The sequence below is a fragment of the Staurois parvus genome, unplaced genomic scaffold, assembly GCF_062004578.1.
Source record: "Staurois parvus isolate SC_StPar_1 unplaced genomic scaffold, SC_StPar_1.0 ptg000175l, whole genome shotgun sequence".
NCBI classification, from domain to species: Eukaryota; Metazoa; Chordata; class Amphibia; order Anura; family Ranidae; genus Staurois; species Staurois parvus.
The window spans coordinates 6,225,268-6,245,946 of NW_028317971.1; the positions used below are offsets into that span (position 1 = coordinate 6,225,268).

The 20,679-nt window shown below is 39.6% G+C and overlaps 1 protein-coding gene across 2 annotated transcripts in view; it reads right to left on the reverse strand.

Annotated features, from left to right (window-relative positions):
* MKLN1 (muskelin 1) overlaps positions 1-20,679 on the reverse strand; it is a 45,607-nt gene that overhangs the window by 13,160 nt on the left and 11,768 nt on the right. The window contains exons 2-10 of one of the 2 annotated variants that reach the window (XM_089676882.1): positions 19,483-19,552; positions 18,752-18,894; positions 14,388-14,476; positions 13,164-13,273; positions 9,219-9,411; positions 7,798-7,875; positions 7,516-7,581; positions 5,923-6,035; positions 805-1,017 (exon numbers count right to left, since the gene is read on the reverse strand). In XM_089676882.1, coding sequence (XP_089533008.1) covers positions 805-1,017; positions 5,923-6,035; positions 7,516-7,581; positions 7,798-7,875; positions 9,219-9,411; positions 13,164-13,273; positions 14,388-14,476; positions 18,752-18,894; positions 19,483-19,552 — 1,075 coding nt within the window. Of the gene's footprint in view, positions 1-804; positions 1,018-5,922; positions 6,036-7,515; positions 7,582-7,797; positions 7,876-9,218; positions 9,415-13,163; positions 13,274-14,387; positions 14,477-18,751; positions 18,895-19,482; positions 19,553-20,679 lie in introns of those variants that run through there. The other variant, XM_089676883.1, reaches the window with a different exon arrangement.

Here is a 20,679-nt window from a genome sequence, read left to right on the forward strand (position 1 = left end):
GTCTGCATGTTTTAAACCAACTGCGAGCGGCTTAATTCTCATCAATCATACTGATTAAAGTGTTACCAAACCCACAACAGTAAAATCAGTCTGTATATGCAGTAAAGCATGCTTGTTTTACACACTGTAGAACAGAAGAGTTTAATCCTCTGCATTGTGTAAAAAGATCCTCTCCTTTTATGGTTTCCAATCCTTTTGCTGACAGTACAGAGCTCTAGAAGTCACTCTGCACATGCTCTGTTTCGTGAATTCTGCTAGAGTGCGCGTATATTCAGCACAGGGCCAATCAGCGCTGCCCAGAGGGTCAGGTGTTATGCAACCTCATAAGACAATCAGAGCAAAAAGAAAACACCTCCTACAAGCTTTAACCAGTACTCAGCCTGACACTGATAGAAGTCACAAGACTTCTCTAACTGCTGCAAGTATTTTGCAGTTTTTATTTACTAAAATAAATAACATTTCCATGTTATGTGGGAGACCAGATATAGTGAATGCAGGGTCATGGTTTTAGAAACACTTACAGGCCCCAATCACACTTTTGAATGGGGCCATTTGCAATTATCAGTGGGAAACATAGTGGGTTTCCCTGTGTTTAGCTGGGGGTGGAAGCCCCATTCAAAGCAAAGGGAGGCTGACAACACATACGGGTATTTGTGGTCATCTGCATGTAATCTTTACCTGCTGATGATTGACCCTGGATGCAGACAGGCAGGCAGGGCGATCTATCAGCCATAGGTAGTGGTGTCAGTGTGTATTTGAAATCAGCCCTATTTGCCAGGGTGACTGGCCTAAAGGAACACATACCTGGTGGTCAAATACAAGCTTAGGCCCCCCATCTGCTGATGTATCTTCACTCAGTAAAGTCCACGTGTTGGTGTCAATATCATAGCGATAGAAATCACTTTTTAGAGATTTGCTGTTTCGTACAGAAGAGTCCAGATACCGACCAAGAGTATAAATCTGCCTGCGCTGAGTATCAATGCACATCTTGTGACAAGATCTGGCACTAGGACCATTCTAAGAAAACAAATTTTAAAAAATTAAATATAGACAATCAAGAACAGCCATCTGTATTACTAAACATTCTATAAAGGTCTGTATTCAGCTGATATTACGAGAGACACTATACCTCTAGTAGCCTTAAAGGGGAAAAAAAAAAGAAAAAACATACAACTAAAACATCAGTATCTGCAGCACAAACCTTAAGGTCTAACCAACTTAAGACGGTCATAGATGGATCAAAATTTGTCCAGTTCAGCATTAACCAGCCAAATTTCAATCCATCTATGGGCAGGCTGGTTGTACTGAACTCAATCTATCAGTCGACTGACTTCAGTAAAACTAGCTTGTTGGATTTTTTTCTTGCAATCACTGCTGGCGGCTATAGCTGCTTGCAGTGATCATTGTATTCTGCTGGCTGGGAAGGCTCTCTGCCAGCAGAATACTCTAGTGCTGCAGGATGGAGACAGTCACTGTGTTGATGGAGGGAAATCGAGCAATTTTCCATAATGGATGGACTTCCTAAGGACTATAAACAGGGAAATCCAAACCACATTTCAAAATGTACATTTCTCTGCAAATACAAAGCTTAACGTGACCTTGCCATGGTCTAAAACGTTTCTAAGGGAGACAATAATGAAGTGAAGACTCCTTGTTCTTCAAATTGATCTTTGTTAAGCCCCTGGGATCCAAGCCCAGGTTGTAAACAGGTCCTTAAAAAGTTAAGCTCAGATTGAGAGCATGTTACACCTGTATTTAGGGTGTAACATGTTCCAGCACCCCCGCCAGTGACAGTAAGCAGGGGTTCTTTTACCCCACAGCCGCTGATAAATAGACTAAGTGAGCCGATCACCATTCACACTTCCTCTAGCTTTCTGACAAAGCCCATACAAAGGAACAGGCAGAAAGCTGGAGGAGCCCGGCATTGCACATGCTTTTCAGGCTCCTGTAGGAAAGAAAAGCACTTTTCTTTTGCAAAAATATATGCATTTATTTATTTTTTCTTAAAGTTGAACCTAGCCATTTAACTTCTGTCCATGTCAGGAATAATCACCCACCCCTCTCAGCTACTTCCCAGAGAAATTTGATTTGACATATCACTTTAAGTGGGCCCAATATAAACTTGGGCAAAGGTCAAGGCTCCATATACTTCCTAGGCTTAGGATACAAAAGGACTCAGGAATCAATCTTAAATCTCTAAACAAGTACATGCAGGCTAGCACAAGGTACCTGCAAATTACAATGGTTACCTTACAAGCCTTTAAGGCCAGGTTACTTTAAAAGGACTACAGGCTTAAAATTCCTTTGTGTTTGCAAAACGTAAAAGATCAGCTAAAATAGAAAAGCAATGCATTTAAACCTTGTTGTTTGGTATACATGTATGTAGTTTGTAATTACTTTATACAGTACATGGGGCATTCATTGCTTCCCTCATCTTTTGAAGGGCATAGAAAGTTTTATGCTTTTAGGTCATATTGCCACCTGCAGGAGGAGGAGCACTGGCAAACAAACTGTAGGCCAGACCAAGATAACCCTTCCCGCTCACAGCATGCCTTTCTTTCTTAGTGTCCTAAAAAGGACAGACATCTTTTTTTCAGGTCTGCTGATAAAAGTCTCGCCTTTATGCTAGCTTTTTTTTCTTCAATCAAGATTGCAGCTTTATCACTGCTCAAGCTGGTCTCTACACAGCAGCCATCCTTGCTTTGACTTAGGAGTGTCATACATGGACACTGCTAGTACTGGATGTTGCAGAACTAGCCTGGAATGTGCCCTTTAGTTACTGAGTTCAGTCTGTGGCACATTCCATACATCATGTACTTGTAAAAGTTAGCTACGGAGTGCCTACTAAGTCCAGAGCCATGGCAATGCCTCAGTGCTTGCTGCGTCTCTGACACATTTACAAGTAAGCTGTTTAGGCTGAACACTGGGAGCTAGCTCAGTATTGGACAGCGAATCACTTTCAAATTTCCTGCTGTCAGGTTCACCATGCAAGTTGATAATACTGAGGGGCTGAGTGTTGATGTCATCCACAGGATGGAGAGTTGCATGCTCTTTCCTGCCATTCAGTATTGCAGATGCACCTGTTGTTGCTCCTGAGTGCCAGGGCACCAACAAACTGCTTGTAGAAGGAGGAGATAAACGCATAAAAAGGAGTACAAAGAATAGAGGCAATAGCGAAACTTTACACATAAGCTGGTGAATGGAGTTGAGCAGGCAAGAGCAGAATGGCTTGGCAGTTCATAAATCAATCAAATCGGTCATCTCCAACCCTGATACAGGGAGAAAGGGCATGTCAAAGATCATGGCAGAGTCTGGGGGTTGCAAGCCAGGGCGTTTTGTGCAAAAGGGAGACTAGATAGTGCAGCTAACCCCGTGATGTAGTAAGCAGGTGAGATTTACTCAAATTGAGTGAAGAAAACTGGGCGTTGGCTGTCTCAACAAGAGTTCACCAGCAAAATCTGAAGTTTTTACGCAGGGACAAGTGAGGGGAAACAGTTGTAGGATGTTTCAAGACATAGAATCAGCCATGGACAAAAATATGAATACAAATGTTAGGACAAGACTTAGATACCCTAGGCAGTACAAGGTCGGGGGAGAGGTTGCCAGAGAATGTGGGATCAACCAAAAAAGGAAGATGTGTGAACATCAGCATTTGGGCATGCACTGATAAGCCATAACATTATGATCGCTGACAGGTAAAGTGAACAACACTGATTATCATCTTGTTAAATGGCATCTGAAAGTGGGTGGGATACATTAGGCAACAAGGGAACATGTCCCTGAAGCAAGAGAAAAAGAAAAGAAAAAAAAAAAGTATGCCAAAAGTAGTCCAAGGAAAACCGGTGGTCATAAGCGGCCACTGCTCACTGATGCATGCGGGGAGCAAAAGCTGGCCCGTGTAGTCCAATCCAATAGAAGAGCTACTGTAGCTCAACTTGCTGAAAAAGTTAATGCTGGTTCTGACAGAAAGGTGTCAGAATACACAGGGCATTGTAGTTTGTTGCCTGGCTGCCTATGGGGCTGCATAGCCACAAACTGGTCAGGGTGCCCATACGGACCTGTGTCCACAGGTTACACCTACAATGGGCATGTGAGCATCTCAATTGGACCACAAAGCAATGGAAAGTGGTGACCTGGTCAGATAAATTCAAGAAGGTTTGAGGAACAAAAAACAACAAGCCTGAGGTATTCACTTGACCCCAAGATTCTCCAGTTCTTAATCCAATCAAGTATCTGTGAAATGTGCTGCAAAAAAATGTCTGATCCATGTAGACGCTACCTTACAACTTACAGGACTTAAAGAATCTGCTACTGATGGCTTGGTGTCAGATGCCACAGTATATCTTCAGAGGTCTACTGGAGTCCATGTTAGGTTAGGTGGTCATTAGTATAGCACTGAAGAGCATGGTGTTCTTTATTCAGCAATGTAGAGACAACATTGATGTGTGAATAGATGGAGAGTATAAAACATTATATTGTGTTAAAGTGAGAAAACCTTTCATATGAGAGATACAGGGGTTGATTTACTAAAACTTGAGCATGCAAAATCTAGTGCACCACTGCACAGAAACCAATCCGCTGCCAGGTTTTTCAAAGCTTAATTGAGCAAGCTGAAGTTGCAAGCCGATTGGTTACCACGCAGAGTTGCACCAGATTTTGCACTCTCCAGTTTTAGTAAATCAACCCCCTAGTGACAGGTCTAAATGAGAACAGGCAGAAAGCTAGTTACTGCAGTTGACATAGTAGCAGGTCTAGAGGAGACCATGCAGGAGCCTAGCTACTACAGTAATTCGTGTTGTGGTGTGAACAGGGCACATAGAGAACAATTGAATTTATTGTGCCCTTGCAGAACACATGCAGAACATGGGACGTCTCCTCACCATGGTGTGAATGAGCCCTAAGGGCCCATTCACACCATGGTGCAGAGATGTCCATTTTTCTGTAGGCGTTCTGCAAGGGCACAATTAAATCAATTGTTCTCTATGTGCCCTGTTCACACCACAACACTAGTATAGTGTGCAGATTTTTTCTGCTCAGAAATCTGCAACCTGTATAAAACTCATTGAACTGCACATGAAAACTGATGTCTCTGCAAGTGAAATCTGCGTGTCAGTTTCCATCAGTTTTTCTGCATGTATGGTGTGAACAAAGCCTTAATGTTTGAATGTTTTATTCTCAACAAAAGTGGAATAAGCAAAGAATAAAATACACAATTAATTTGGACAATTCCTTCAACATGCAAAGACACTTAAAAGCTGAACTTCTGTTTTTGGTGCACTTTAGTTTGTTTGGGCCAAGTTGGCCCAAAAGAAACTATGTCCTTCACATGTGAAGCTGCTGGATGTGCTGTATAAAGCTATATTCAGCTGAGGCATACATACAGCACTGTGTTCCAGGTGCGAGCCGAGACCTTCCCATCTCAAACCTGGAGTGGCGCTCAGCCACTCATAGAAAGCAATGTATTCTATCAATGAACACAAAGCTTCCTCTGATTGGCTGAGTCAAAGGTAGGCTGGTGATGCCACAACCTCTGGCTCAAGTAATCAGAAAAAGCCATGTATTCAGCGATAGAATTGCTTTCTATGAGCGGCTGAGCGCCTCTCAAAATGACTCTACGGTGTTCCAGTTCTGAGACGGCAAGGTCTTGGTACGCACCTGGCACACAGTGCTGTAAGTAGCCTCGACTACATACGATTTATGCAGCACATCCTACGGCCGCACATGTTAGTTAGGGACATAGTTCACTTGGGCCACCTTGCCCTACACAAACCATGTAAAGTGTACCAACAGCTGGAGTTCAGCTTTAAAAAGCAAAATTATTATTTATTTATTTTTTTTTTTAAGAACTAATATGAATGCTATATAAAGGATTAAAAAGAATAGTTCTTGGTCTTGTCATCAAGAAAAATCAGGACAATGTACCTCTTTCTCTGTATCTCGGGATATGCAGATCCACTGGTTCTCTCGGACACTATATGCCCAAAAATCTGCTAGGTCCTGTGTTCCATCCCAGCCTCCAAACAAATACACCATCTCTGCCAATCAGAAACAGATGTGTCAATAAGTCTGATATTCTGAAGCTACCGTCTTACAGGGAAATGTGAAACAATATGTGAAAGATGGCTACTTAAAAACACCCTTATTAATTATTGTTGTATTGAATAATATGGCAATGACCAAGCAGTTTCATCCACTTAAAACCAGCTTTCAAAAGCATAAAACAAGGAAACCTACCAAAACTGCCACAATTGGCAAGATTGGAGACTTGTATGCTTCTGATCCCAATATATTTAAAACATTTTTTCTTCACAAGTTTTTAAAACTGATGTCTTATGTCATTTTTAAAGTACTATAATATATTTGCTTAGCAAATAAACATTTAATACACTGTATACCCTTGACATCCACAAAAAGGATGTCACCTTTGTGCACGCAAATGCTCACAACTAAAGAAAAAAAAAAAAAAAAAAAAGATGCTAATTCATCCAATATTCTCATCATGTGTGTAGGGGCTTTAGCTGCATAGACACTACTTGGAATGCTCTAAAGCTGGACATTACAGAGAGGTGATTATTGCACTGCACTAGAATATTAAGCCAAACATAAAACATACTTGGCAAATGTTACTTTATCTGAATAGTTAACTTGTGTGAGTTCATGCACTCTCCTACCTACAGGTACTACACTGCTTGATGAATTGCTACAAGAGCCACATTTTGAAAGGGTAGGTGAAAGGCACAAGTGGTTCATAAGCTACGGAATCTAAAAGTATTTTATACACTGATAAGGCAGTGTAATTACTATGTGGCAACCAAATTACTGTCCTTGAAGTGAAAACAGGTTTTACTGTTTAGGGGTTCTGAGCTTTCATAAAAAATAAAAGCCTCAATTCACAGATGTTTTAATGTATAAAGATTAATGCAGTTGCCACATAGGTTTAGGTGAGGTTTGGGGGGGGCGCAAACACTGTTGTCTGGCATTCACACTGCCACATCAAAAAGTCTCATGTTTTTCTTGTCGCTCTACAATCCTAATAAGCTTTAAAAGTGGTTCTAAATGTAAAGAGATTTTACCTTAATGCATTCCCTGTATTATGGTAAAAACGTTTTACAGATGGCTGTGCTGCCCCACCTCCCTAAAAAATTACCTCAATAGATCCAGCACTGTGCATAGCTATATCTCTTTTCCCCTCTCTACCTCTTCACATGAAGACTCAAATGCTATGAGGATGCAGTGGGGGCATTGACAAGGCCCACTGTGTGTGTCTATGGAGTGCAGCTCCATAGACACACACAGCTCAGGAGTTAGCAGCACGTGTGCCCCCATGGCAAGCAGCTTGCTATGGGGGCACGTGGAGAAGGAGAAGCCAAAAATCGCCTGCAGGAGACCCAGAAGAGGAGAATCAGGGTCACTGTGAAGAACCATTACACACAGCAGGCAAGTATAACATGTTTGTTATTTTAATTGAAAACAAGTCTTTAGTAACATTTTATCAGTTAACCCAAACCAGTTTACCAGATTGTACATCGATAACCATCTGATGTCCTCCCCTCATTCCTGGCCTGCTATCTTCTCCGTCCCCTAAACAAACACAAGCAATATAAAAAGAAAACAGCTGTTTATCATAATAATCATGAATGAAATTTGTATTTGTAAGTGAAAATATTGCAGCCCAGTATACACAAACACTCAGTCATATTATATTGAGAATCTAACGGGTCCCTTTTGTTGCTGAACCCTTGTAAGCTAAATAAAACTCATTCCTTTAGTGCAAAGATGACACACAAAAAGAGTTACCTTTAGAGCTTTTAGGAATTATCTGGTTCCACTGTGGTTTATATTCTTGTTGACTGATGTACTGGCTGAACAGACCATCTGAAAAGTATAAATCAAAATCTCGTTACATTTATTCTGGCAGTAATGTATAAGCAATATGGAACTCCGTAAAAAAAAATCATGATCCAAGCATGTAATAAAAACCTAGTGAAACTTTAGCTCTGCCATTGATTAGGAAGGTATAACCATTTATTTTTTCATTCTATACATTAGAGGCAGTTTGTACATTAATATATAATATAAATATTTAAATTTTGTTTCCAAGCCCTGAATTTATTACAGGAACACATGGTATTAAAGAAAAATAACACCACAACAGTATTCAATTTAAAGGTGTTACTAAACCTAGGACCCTGAATTCACTATATCTGGTCTCCCACAGTACACAGAACATGGAAGTGCAATTATTTTAGTAAGTATAAACTGCTATATACATATAGCAGTCTTGTGACATCTATCAGTGTCCGGCTGAGAACTGGTTAAAACGTGCAAGAGTAGTTTTCATTCTGTTCTGACTGTCCTAGGAGGCTGCATAACTCCTGACCCTCTGTGTGGGCAGTGCTGATTGGCCCCTGTGCCGATTACTTGCACCCTCCCCAAAAAAAAAAAAACAAAAAGAAAAAAGGAGGAAACACCTCTCTAGCAATACACACTAAAAACTGAGCATGTACAGAATGAATCAGAGCTCTGTACTGTCAACAGATGGATATGGAAGAAGAGGTAAGTATAATGTAAAGCAAAGTGATAAATGGTACTATAAGTGTGTCAATGTCATTTTCTTTTTAAAGTATGAGAAATGTATAATTTATCTGATGGAAAATTAATAAATATTTAAATAATAAAAAAAAGGAAGGAGAGGATCAGAGACTACAGGAACAAACAGCCTTTTTACACAATGTGGAGGATTAACCCCTTCAGTTCCACAGTGAGTATAAGAAGCATGCTTTACTGCATATACAGACTGATTTTACAGATGTGGGTTTAGAAACACCTAAAGCCTTCTGAACTCTCACCAGACATAAAAAGTTGCCAAGTTCCAGAAGCTCAGAGTACTGCATTATCCAAATATTGTACAGCACCTGTGAATGAATATTGGGCTTTCCACACCCTATTCTTCCTAACTGGTCTACAGCTACAATGGGCAACCTCACTAACCAATAATGATGCATGCAAGGTGGGCAGCACGAGTTCTAAACCAGAAGAGTCAATTGATACTTGCATGACAGGGTTTGGTACTATAGGTTAGCACTACATGTTATGCAGGTTTGAAACCTCTAGGTACCTTTTAGTAAAGACAAAAAACAAATTTCGGCCAGTTTACAGATTATACGCACTGTATAATAAAAACTATGCAAAACACTTGTAAGCATTTAGGCACTTACCATTTACAGCCTTTTCAATCAACTCCTCACTGCCATCAAAGTCTCCTTTCAAAACCAGCTTGTCATGAAGCTCTGTTAACATTGGATGTTCTAAGGCAATTTTCGTTTTCTTCTGTAAGGATTCAAAAGCCTCTGTGTAATTGTGCTGGCGGAAGTGCTTGAGACAAAGGCGAATGGCTTCCTGTTCACGGTACTACTGGAACACAAGGAGAAGGATGAACAACTTTACTAAAATTACTATCACAATATAGTAAAGAAGTCAAACCTGGAAGACTGGCTGAAGATGGGACATGCCAACAAGAGAGTTCAGAGGTAAGTACAACGGACTTTAGTAAGGTTCTCCAGGTTTTGTGTTACTAGTTTGTTTGAGCCAAGCTGGCCTGTACAGGGACTTTGCTGCCGGAACAGAATTGAATTGGGCTGAGCACTGCTCAGGCATCTGCAGGAAACCTTGTACTTTTATAAATGAATACAAGGCTCTCTGATTGGCTGAGGTGGAGACTGTGTTAGCCAAACAGAGGAACACATTCACTGAAAAAAATACAAGGCTTCCTGGATGAGAATGATTAAACATTGTTCAGCCCAACTCTATTTTGTTCCAGAAATAGGAACACACTGCTCTAGTATGCATGTAGCTCATCCTATATACAGTTCATACAGTGCTGACAGCTGCCACAGTATTTGGCCCAAATTAACCATTTAAGGTAACACAAAACATCGAAAAGGTAAGAAATGTTTATTTTTTTTATGCTGTGTGAATAGGAACACAAACATAGTGGTGTTTTCTCAAATTTAAGTGCAAAAGTGGCAATATACTTTGAAGCAGAGCTTCACCCCCAAAGGGGAAATTCTGCTTTAAAGACAGCCCCCCCATCCCATTAAGTATTGGCACCTTTGGGGAGCGGGTAATCAAAATTGACAGGTACCCGCTCCCACTTTGGCTATGATTGCCTAGGCCACAGGTCAAACACAAGGCCCGCGGGCCAAATTCGGCCCTCCAGGCCATTTCATGTGGCCCTTGCATCTCTCCTGCAGGTACCCCCTTGTCTCCACCCTCACCTTGTCTAAGCAGTCGGCAGCAGAGAGAATAGAACTCCTCTGCCAAATCCTGCACCCCTCAGTGCAGCTGCGGCACCCTCTCATCTCTGCCTCCCCTGCTCTCAGCATTCAGCAGAGTCTGGCAGCTGACTCCTGTCCTCCTCTAGACCCAGCACACTCTGCTTTCCAGCTCTACCCCCCAAAGAGGGTGCATGGTGATGTTAGGGAGGGAGTGGGGGGGCTCTGGACCTCTAGTCCTACAGATACAACTGGCCCTTTGAGGGCAACCATAATGCTGATACGGCCCATGATTAAATGGAGTTTGAATCCCCTGGCCTAGGCAATCAGAAGCGGAACTTGTTTCCCCCTCTCTTAGTCATCTGGGATATGTGACAGGTCCCAGAAGACTACGGGAACATTCAGAATGCGCAGCAGTACTCACGCATGCGCAGTGGGCACCTGGCTGTGAAGCCGCAAGCTGTCACAGTCGTGTGCCCACACTGAAGATGCCGGCGCCAGGAACACCAAATGGCCGGTGAAATGGGCTGGGGGGGAGGACATCACAGGACCAAGGGACAGAGGAGTGTCTTTTTTTTTTTTTTTTTTTAAGTCAGCAGCTACAGTTTTTGTAGTTGCTGACTTATTTTTCTACAGAGTGACTGGAACTCCATTTTAAGAAACCTACCTTCTTGCTAACAGACGGGCAAAAGGCCTTCTGCAATGTTATACTTGTGCCAATACTCAGTATTGGTGGACATTTCAAAAGGTGACCAGAGACAGATGCTCCCCCCTCTTTTCAAAACACCAGCCTAGAGCTGATGGAGACTGGACTATTGCACCACATGTCCACAATATGGCTGTCAGTTCAAAGGCAACTTAGGCTGGATTTACACTGCAGCGTAGCGTCTTTAATCGGTTTTCGCACATTTTAATGCGTGTTTTCATACAGCGTTTTTGAACTTTGGCTTTTTGTATTAGCCAACAGAGAAAAATATAATCTGTTGCATCATTTGTTGCTAGATTTTTCAGCTTTTTATTAGCTTTTCCATCAGCTTTATTTTTATTAATTATTCATTTATCATATTTTTTGTTAGGGTAAGGGGTTAGAGTTAAGGTTAGGATAGGGGTTAATATTTTAATTATGGTCTTATTCATTTTGTATTAGGGTGTTATTGTAAACACCCTAACAAAGAAATAATAATAATCATACATTTTTGTTTGGGTGTTTATTGTATTTTTTTTAGGGTTAGGGGTTAACTAGTATTTATACATAGGTATTTATAATTATTTGTGTATTTATTTTACATTTATTTATATATAAAAAAAATTTTCCACATTTGACAAAACGTGTGAATTGCACATTTCCATTCACTTCTCTGGAAATGAAAATGCTCAAAAACGCGGATATCTCGCGAATTTGAAACAAGGACTTGTTTGAGCTTCAGGTGACTCGGAGTGGAGATGTGAACCATCTTCACTGAGAATAATTGATTTTTTTCTCGTCAAGCCTTTTGATGCTTCGAGCTACAAAATCGGTCAAGTGTGAATGGGGCCTTAAAGTGGCACTGAATCAGAAAGAACATATGATGCAGACTGTCATCAGCTCTAAAAAGCAATCTTGTCCCTCAATAATTTAATTTTTTTTCAGCCTTCTTAGAACAATAACACAGATGCTTATTGTCAACTTTTATTCATTCAGTCTTTTATCCAAAACAGTTTTTGTAACTGACTAAAACAAAACAAAAAAAAATTGTTAGCTAGAGTTAGGCTTTAATTTGTTCAATCTGGTCATTTATTTAAAGTCCTTCTAAATCTAACAATACTCCAGACAGTACTGCTGTCTAAGGAGTGACTCCATTGCTCTATAGACAAAGAATACACCATAAGACAGGAAATGCACTATTAGACAGATCACCAGGTAAAACTAATGGAGAGAAAAGAAAAAAAAAAATACAGAAAACTAACGCAATCACAAACATCTAAAAGGATTGGTCAGATGCAATAAGTTAATATTTTTGGGTTTAGATACGCTAAAAAAAGTGCACATTAGACTCTGCTACTCATCCCCTCCTCATTTTAAAATTCATGGATCAGAGCTCCGTAGAGATCTTTGCTGTGTGGCTTGGCTGGGTTGTCAGACCATTGAAGTCAATGGTGTCTGGGCCAAGCATGGATTAGGGGTACACGTTACAAACAGGGAGATTTTAAGGAATTCTTGAGGGAATGTATTAACACTTTATAATTTATGCACACTTACCGGCACTTTGTTATCGTAGATTTAGTTACATTGTGGACAAAGTGTTTCACAAAGCAAAGAACTTTTTTTTTCTCCAAATCAAATATTTTTTTATTAGTTCAATTTACAGCCATATTTTAATTTTGAGATGACGTGTAAAAAAGTCATGAGGCTTGAAAGTCATCAGGGCGTAGCACATAAGGTCTGAGTGAAACCAGTTTGACAACTGATATTTTTAAATTTGATGTATGGAGTTTAGATAAAAGTCTCTAGCACTTGCATTGCTCACCAATCAATATAGATTTCAATAAAATTGGAAATCCAGCCACCAATTATTTCCATTTATTTTTAGATTACAAATGAATTTTACTGCTGTCTGTCATTATTAGTGAAATTTTCCCTCACTAGCATCGCAGTCAATGAAACAGCCAGGACAAAATCCAAAATGATATACAGCAACAATATTACCTTTTTATATAGAAAAGATGATTATAAACCCACATCAGGTATTTACTGCTGTGGGGAGATCCGGTATTTACTGTTCTGGGTGAGCCCCCAAATTTGTTTATGGTCATCAAGACAAAAGTAAAAGGGAAAATCTCATCTGCAAAAATGAGACAGCAATAAAAACTGACAGATGTTCAAAAAAATAATATAAAATATACCCTTACCTTACTATACCAGTGAAGACAGGGCTGTACCACCTCCGGATTATCAATGCCACTAATTTCAACATACCAGATACTGAAGTTAAAGCTTGGTCCCCAAGACAAGAGAGGAACTAAAAACATACAGGCACAAAAGATCATTGTGTCACACATTATAAAACAATTTTGTATCAGGTTCCTATGAAAATTGTTCAGAGGTAGTGTTAAACGTCAAACATACATAGTTCAGCTGAGTATTTAGTGGTTTGCCTGGAAAGCATCTTTAAACATGTACTAAAGAATAAAAGCAGTCATTTTAAATACTTCTCTGTAGTCAGACTGAGCAGCCATAAGGCCCCTTTTACACTGATACAGTGTAGTTTGACCGCACCGCATGTGTAAAACAGTGTACCAGCGGGTTTGGTGTGGGTTAGCTGTGCGTTGAGTTCTATTATGTCTCATGGTTTTGATGTGTTTTCTGAAAGCGCACCAAAACACATGCATGCAGGTGTTTTGGAGCACTTTCCAAAATTGCACCAAAACAGCTGGAGATAATAGAAGTCAATGGGGAAGCGCAGCTAACCCACACCAAACCTACAGCTACACTCACAGTGTGGTCAAACCACACTGCATCAATGTGAAAAGGGTCTAATGCTCCATAGAAACTGCACATTGCAAACAAACAATCTGGCAATGAGATGATAAAACAACATTACAAGATCAAATATTAGACTGTAATAAATGTCTATTTGCAACACTATGGCTACAAAACATTTTACAAAATGTTGCTCAAATGTCTCCTTAAATTGGAATTAAACCAAATGATTTAATGATTTCCCAAAACCATTACATTCAAGGGCGTGCCATGAATGAGAACTGTCACAGTTGCTTGTGCTCTCACCCAAACTATCAACCTATCAAATTGCTGGTGTCATCAATGATCAAACGTGTAGCACCACTGCAACTGCAGATTGCAAATGCAAACAAAGGCTAAGATGGCAGCTTCCTTGGCTGTAAAGGATAACATGGTTTAGTTCTGCTTTACACAATGAAAAGGGAGATCTACATAAATTCTGCACATACTAAGTGAAACGTTTTGTTTAGGTTTCAAAACTTTGACTGCATACGTTTACCTGCAGCATATTGTTCATATTACTTGATATTGTAACTACAACAGTGAAAATGATTTAGGTTATGGCTGCCAAGTATATATCATTAAACAACTGCTGACACAAACTGGTAATATACCTATTTTAATGAATCGGCATGGGAACATCTGCTCATCAATTTTATGCTTCAATGTGAATGTTTCTTTGTTATAATCATTCTTCAGGCCACTGAAAGAAAGAGATTGCTTAAAAGTATGCATTTAGCAGAATTTAGATCTTGCAACTTTGACTATGGAGAAAAACACAATGAATACTTTTTGTACACACTAGTATTAATTGAACAAATGACACAATTGTCAAACGTTAAAGCACCTATAAAACATTTATCCAATTTATTAGCTCTAATAAGTGAAACATTCCAGCAGGTGATTTTTTTTCCTCAGCAAGTGAGAAATATCAGTGCTACAACTGCTTACTTTTTTAGAACTTGCAACATAAAAAGGTACCTGATTTAAGTGAAAAGAAAGTCCAAAATACGTGTACTCCAGTAATCAATATTAAAAAGTCCACTTTCCAGATGTTAGCCGAGAAATCTTCAATGGCTTTCTCACAAAACCTCTGGAAAGTGGAATGTGTTGGCACAGTGTGGACCTTTTTTCTTATTTATCACTGAAGTATATGTTTGTTGGACTTAAATCAGGCACAAAATGTTTTTTTTTTTCCACAGAGATTGAAGGTTTATTTTTGTGTGTGATACACAAAGAACACATGGATTATTATAATGTCTGATCAAATAACATCACATTAATGTAATAGCGCTGCATGTAATAAATTGACATCTGGTATATATTGTGGTATCTAAAACATTGCGCTAGCTACTGCTTTTGGAACACACACACTAAGCACAGATTTTTCTTTTATTATGGTTATTATACAGTACCTGGCTATTATGTTCCCGGCATTGTTACTAGTTTATCAGCAAAAAAGAACTACACAGTGTGAAACTAGCAGGAGCAGCATTTTAGTACTCCATAGATGGTGCAGGTCATAACTCGGCAAGGTTGACAATGGTGGTTACCATTTTAGGCACATGTAGACAGGCTTTATAAAATTGTATTTTGTATTTTTATGAAGTGCTATTCAAACACATGGATTTTATTGAAAAACATCAGGGCTGCTTTTGACCTGCTTTACCTGAAATGTGAAACAAAATCTCAATAGGACCTCTTGCCTTAGGATTAAAATGGTCATCCACAGCACAAAATTAAAGCTGCCTCCATGGTAATCAAATATTGTTTAAATTATGTTAAAACAAAAATTGTCTAAATACAAGAGGCAGGTGTATTCTCATTTGACTATGCAAGTTTACTGTGTATTTCTTTCAGATCCTTGCACTAATCCAGTGTGAAACTTCGACTCTGCAGGAGCTTCCTGTAATAAAGTCCAGTCACTGTTGCAGGCTGTTTGTGAAGGATAACTAGCCTTGCCTACATTCCTTCCTTTAGTTTTACTACAGGTGGACCAGCTGGTATCCTCCCATAGCGAAGCTCCAAGCTATACACAGCACAGTGAAGATGTCGGTGCTTTTACAAGGTGATAGTGGGGCTTGTAAAAAACACAAAAAGGGTACTTCTATACATTGTGCCTAGATTTCAGTTTTGAAGTAGAAATTTGCAGCCATGACAAACTTGCCTCTCACCTTAAACACAGAACAACAATGCCCTTCTTGAGAAGTCCTTGTCAACCTAACAATTTTTTAAAGCGTATCTAAACCACCAAAAAATGTTTTATATTGCAATAAAGTTCTTAGATGTGGTAACTGGATCAGTTCATTTGCTTTCAGGCCTTTTTCCCTTTGTTTACCTGGTGATCCAGAAAGTAAATCTGTTATTTTTCAAATTCCCATAACAGGCCAACCAGCTCAGCAAAAGCAGCAGGGTTGAAAGAAACTATTACTCACAGGGGTTCTTACAATGATCACCTTTTATGTAAAAAAACAACAACCACCTACTGCTGTAACTGCTTTAAAAAGCAGTGAGTGACTTTTCACTGTTAGTCACTAACAGTAACTACTTACGATGTAAAGTCCATTTAAAGTTACTAGTCCACCCAAGACCACCCTTTCCACTGACTGACAATTTTACTGTCCATGGGTTGCTCCTCCACAGATACAGCGGAGGAGTGAGATTAGCCACCCTAAAACAGGAGGTGTGTTACTGTCTGATCACTAGTGAAATGAAAGACATAAAAGCAAGAAAATTAGTGCATCCCATATTCACCGATTGGTATGCTATAATGTATATATTTTTTGGTTTTGGGCTTAGTTACACTTTCAATATTCTTCATTTAGAAAAGTCCTTCTGGTGGTACTACCCTCAGAAGCTTATATTTTCTTTAATATAAAATGTTCAGGACCAGGGTAAAAGTTCAGAACCAAGTAAAACAAATTTGACAATGGCTATACTATTCAGAAAAGATTACAACTGCTACAGTCTAGTGAACGCAACTTAAAAAAGGTCCACCCCAAAAGTAAGCATAAGCAAAAAGCTGGTTTACTAAACAGATGTTTTGGCAGGTCACATCCTGCCTTTATCAAGGCCCACTGAAACATCAGTTTAATAAAACTAGCTTTTTGTTACTGTATTCCTGAGGAAAACCTCTCAGTACCTACCTCATCTTGTAAAGTACGCCTATATTTGTTTGGAGCACCAAACCGTGTCTTTTGGATCGAGTGCTGGCACCATTATTGCGTGTGTGTAACAGGGTGTAGTAAATATATATATTACATACATACACAAAAAATACTTTTAAACGTCTGTATCTACTAGCATTTAAATGTGATGGATACCATTAGATGACAAACTGTGAGGCTAGGAAGGCAGGATGAATTTGTTTATGAGAGTGCCCTTGGTTTCAGGACTCCAGAGGCACTCAGGCAAAAAGCAAAAGCTACATGCAGGTATCCTGGAGGTGCCACAACCAAATACTGGCAGTAATGTACAGTGGATATAAAAAGTCTACACACCCCTGTTAAAATGTCAGGTTTCTGTGATGTACAAAAATGAGACAAAAATTATTTCAGAACTTTTTCCACCTTCAATGTGACCCATAAACTGTACAACTCAATTGAAAAAACAAATAAAAAAAAACTAAAATAATGTGGTTGCATAAGTGTGCATATCCTCTTATAACGGGGGGGGGGTGTAACTGTGTTCAGAATTAAGCAATCACATTCAAAATCCTGTTAAAATAGGAGTCAGTACACACCTGCCATAATTTAAAGTGCCTCTGATTAACTCCAAATAAAGTTCAGCTGTTCTAGTTGGTCTTTCCTGACATTTTCTTAGTCGCATCCTACAGCAAAAGCCATGGTCCGCAGACAGCTTGCAAAGCATCAGAGGGATCTCATTGTTAAAAGGTATCGGTCAGGAGAAGGGTACAAAAGAATTTCTAAGGTATTAGATATACCATGGAACACAGTGAAGATAGTCATCAACTGGAGAAAATATGGCACAACAGTGACATTACCAACATTTGGACATCCCTCCAAAATTGATGAAAAGACGAGAAGAAAACTGGTCTGGGAAGCTGCCAGGAGGCTTACAGCAACATTAAAGGAGCTGCAGGAATATCCAGCAAGTGATGGCTGTGTGGTACATGTGACAACAATCTCCCGTATTCTTCATATGTCTGAGCTATGGGGTAGAGTGTCAAGAAAGAAAAACATCCAAGGCTGGCTAAATTTTGCAAAAACACATCTGAAGTCTCCCAAAAGCATGTGGGAAAATATGTTACGGCCTGATGAAACCAAGGTTGAACTTCTTGGCCATAATTCCAAAGATATGTTTGGCGCAAAAACTACACTGCACATCACCAAAAGAATACCATACCCAGCATGGTGCATGGTGGTGGCAGCATCATGCTTTGGGGCTGTTTTTCTTCAGCTGGAACTGGGGCCTTAGTTAAGGTAGAGGGAATTATAAACAGTTCCAAATACCAGTCTATATTGTCACAAAACCTTCAGGCTTCTGCTAGAAAGCTGAACACAAAGAGGAACTTCATCTTTTTTGCATGACAATGACCTAAAGCATAGATCCAAATCAACAAAGGAATGGCTTCACCAGAAGAAGATTGAAGGTGCTTCAATAAAGAATTAGCTTAGGGGTGTGCACACTTATGCAACCACATTATTTTAGTTTTTTATTTTTACTTCCCTCCACCTAAAAGTTTGTTGTTCAACTGAGTTGTACAGTTTATAGGTTACACTAAAGGTGGAAACATTTCTGAAATGGTTTATCTTTGTCTCATTTTTTTACATCAAAGAAACCTGACATTTTAACAGGGGTGTTTGACTTTTGTAACATACAGTGGATATAAAAAGTCTAGAGTGCTCCACAAAACTGTTGAACCCCTGCAAAGGTTTCCCTTCTTCCTAAAGACTTGATCTACAGGTGTCTGGCTTTCATCACAATACGGTCAATAAAACTGTGCCTCCTCCATTACCTTGATAAAAGCTCTGTCATGTTTTCTTCATTCATGCCACCAAAAACTTTGAACTTTTTCAAATTGCAAACATGAGTCTTCTCATATTTTCCAAAGGTGATGCTCTGGACAATGGCTGGCCTTTCAACTTTCAGTATGAGATACTAGATTACAAAAACATAGAACGGTTATAATCTGAGACAAAATGCAAGTCCCTCTACAAAGAACTACTATCACAGAGCAGTACAAATATCTTTTCAATTAAGCAGAGCTCCAGGCTCACCCCAAAAAATACTGTCGCTGCTGACTTTTAAATATAAAAAGACACTTACCTGTCCGGGAATCCAGCGATGTCCTCACCAGAGCAAATTCTTCAAATTATCTTCAGGTGCAGGTACCAGCATCTTAATTAAGGGAAACCAGCAGGGAAGCCTTGCGGCTTTACAGCTGGTTTCCTGCTGCACTTTGTGAATGGTCCCCAGTCTTCTGGGACCTGTGAAGTGTCCCAGAAAGCTGTGGGCTCTAACTTCCGGCTAAGATTGCCATTGCACATCTGATTGGAAGTGGGAGCGGGTACCTGTCAAAACCAGATACTCGCTACCCCCTCCACCCCAAAAAGTGCCAAATGTGACAGAGGAGGGGGAGGATAAAAATAAGTGGAACTTTCCCTTTTGGGTGAAGTTCAGCTTTAAACTGGGAAGGAGGATCATTTATAGTATTTTGTACCAATATCCTGTACTGAAGAGACTTACCTGAGGGGGGTAGTTGCTCTCGGAAGACCACCTTGAAGATTGATCATTAGGCTTGTCAACCAAAATGTTTCTGTTAAAATCAATTTTAAATAAAGTTATAAAGGAACGTAATTGTGCACCAATGAAGTAAACATTCCCATCTATGACATTACATTCCCATACTGCAGCTGTGAAACCTATTCATAAATCAAAAACTAAATACACACTATATACAAATACAAGCATGCAAAAAAAAAAATAGAATCATGGAAACTTATGTTTGGTAGGCAAATCATACTTTTAGATACAAATACAATTAAAGTACAACGAAAACACAAAGCTTTTTTTCTCCATATTGGATAGAGTAAGGGAGGGTTATAACCCTTACCATTTGTGTCCTATTGTGGAGATTCCCTTCACTTCCTGTTCCAGAACCAAGACAGGAAGGGAGGGGAAATCCCTCCAAAGTGCAGGAATCAGTTGTCACAAGGACACCAAAATTAGCATCCCCACTGAAATATTTTCCCCCTGTTCCAGTTCTGGTGACAACCCAAAATTAGTGATTTTCTTTTTTTTCACTTTTGGTGATAACAGATAAATAAAATAAACAAGACGAATATAAAAAAAAAAAAAAAAAAAAAAGGATGAAACTCCTTAATGGGGACACAGACATCAGACATCAAAGAAAGGAAAAAGTGCCACACACCAACACAGTGCATTATTATACAGGATATATATAGCACCAACAGTTTGCGCAGCCCTTTACATAATGAAGGTAGACATTACAGTTACAATACAAATTGGTACAAAAGGAAACAGAGGGCCCTGCTCATTAGAGCTTACAATCTAGGAGAAGCATTAGTATGTAGATAAATGTGGCCTTAGCCAGCGCAGCTTCAGCCACATCCCACTGTCAGGTTCCACCCCACTCACCAGGGGGTGGTCACAGAAGTGATCTTGACCTTGGTTGCCAGCCCTGGTGAGCAGGGCGGAACATATCTGGGCTGAGGCCACATTCATCTACATACTAATGCACTGGGTTGGTGAGTGGAACCTTTTCTGCTCTTTGATGATGCTCTTACACCTCTGAATGGTGCAAGGACACCAGCTCCCATAACTGCAACCAACTGTAGATTTCTGTCTCAGCTTAGAGTGGCACTGCACATTTCATTTGGATCACTACAAATCTACTCTAGCATAATAATATTGGTATTTTTC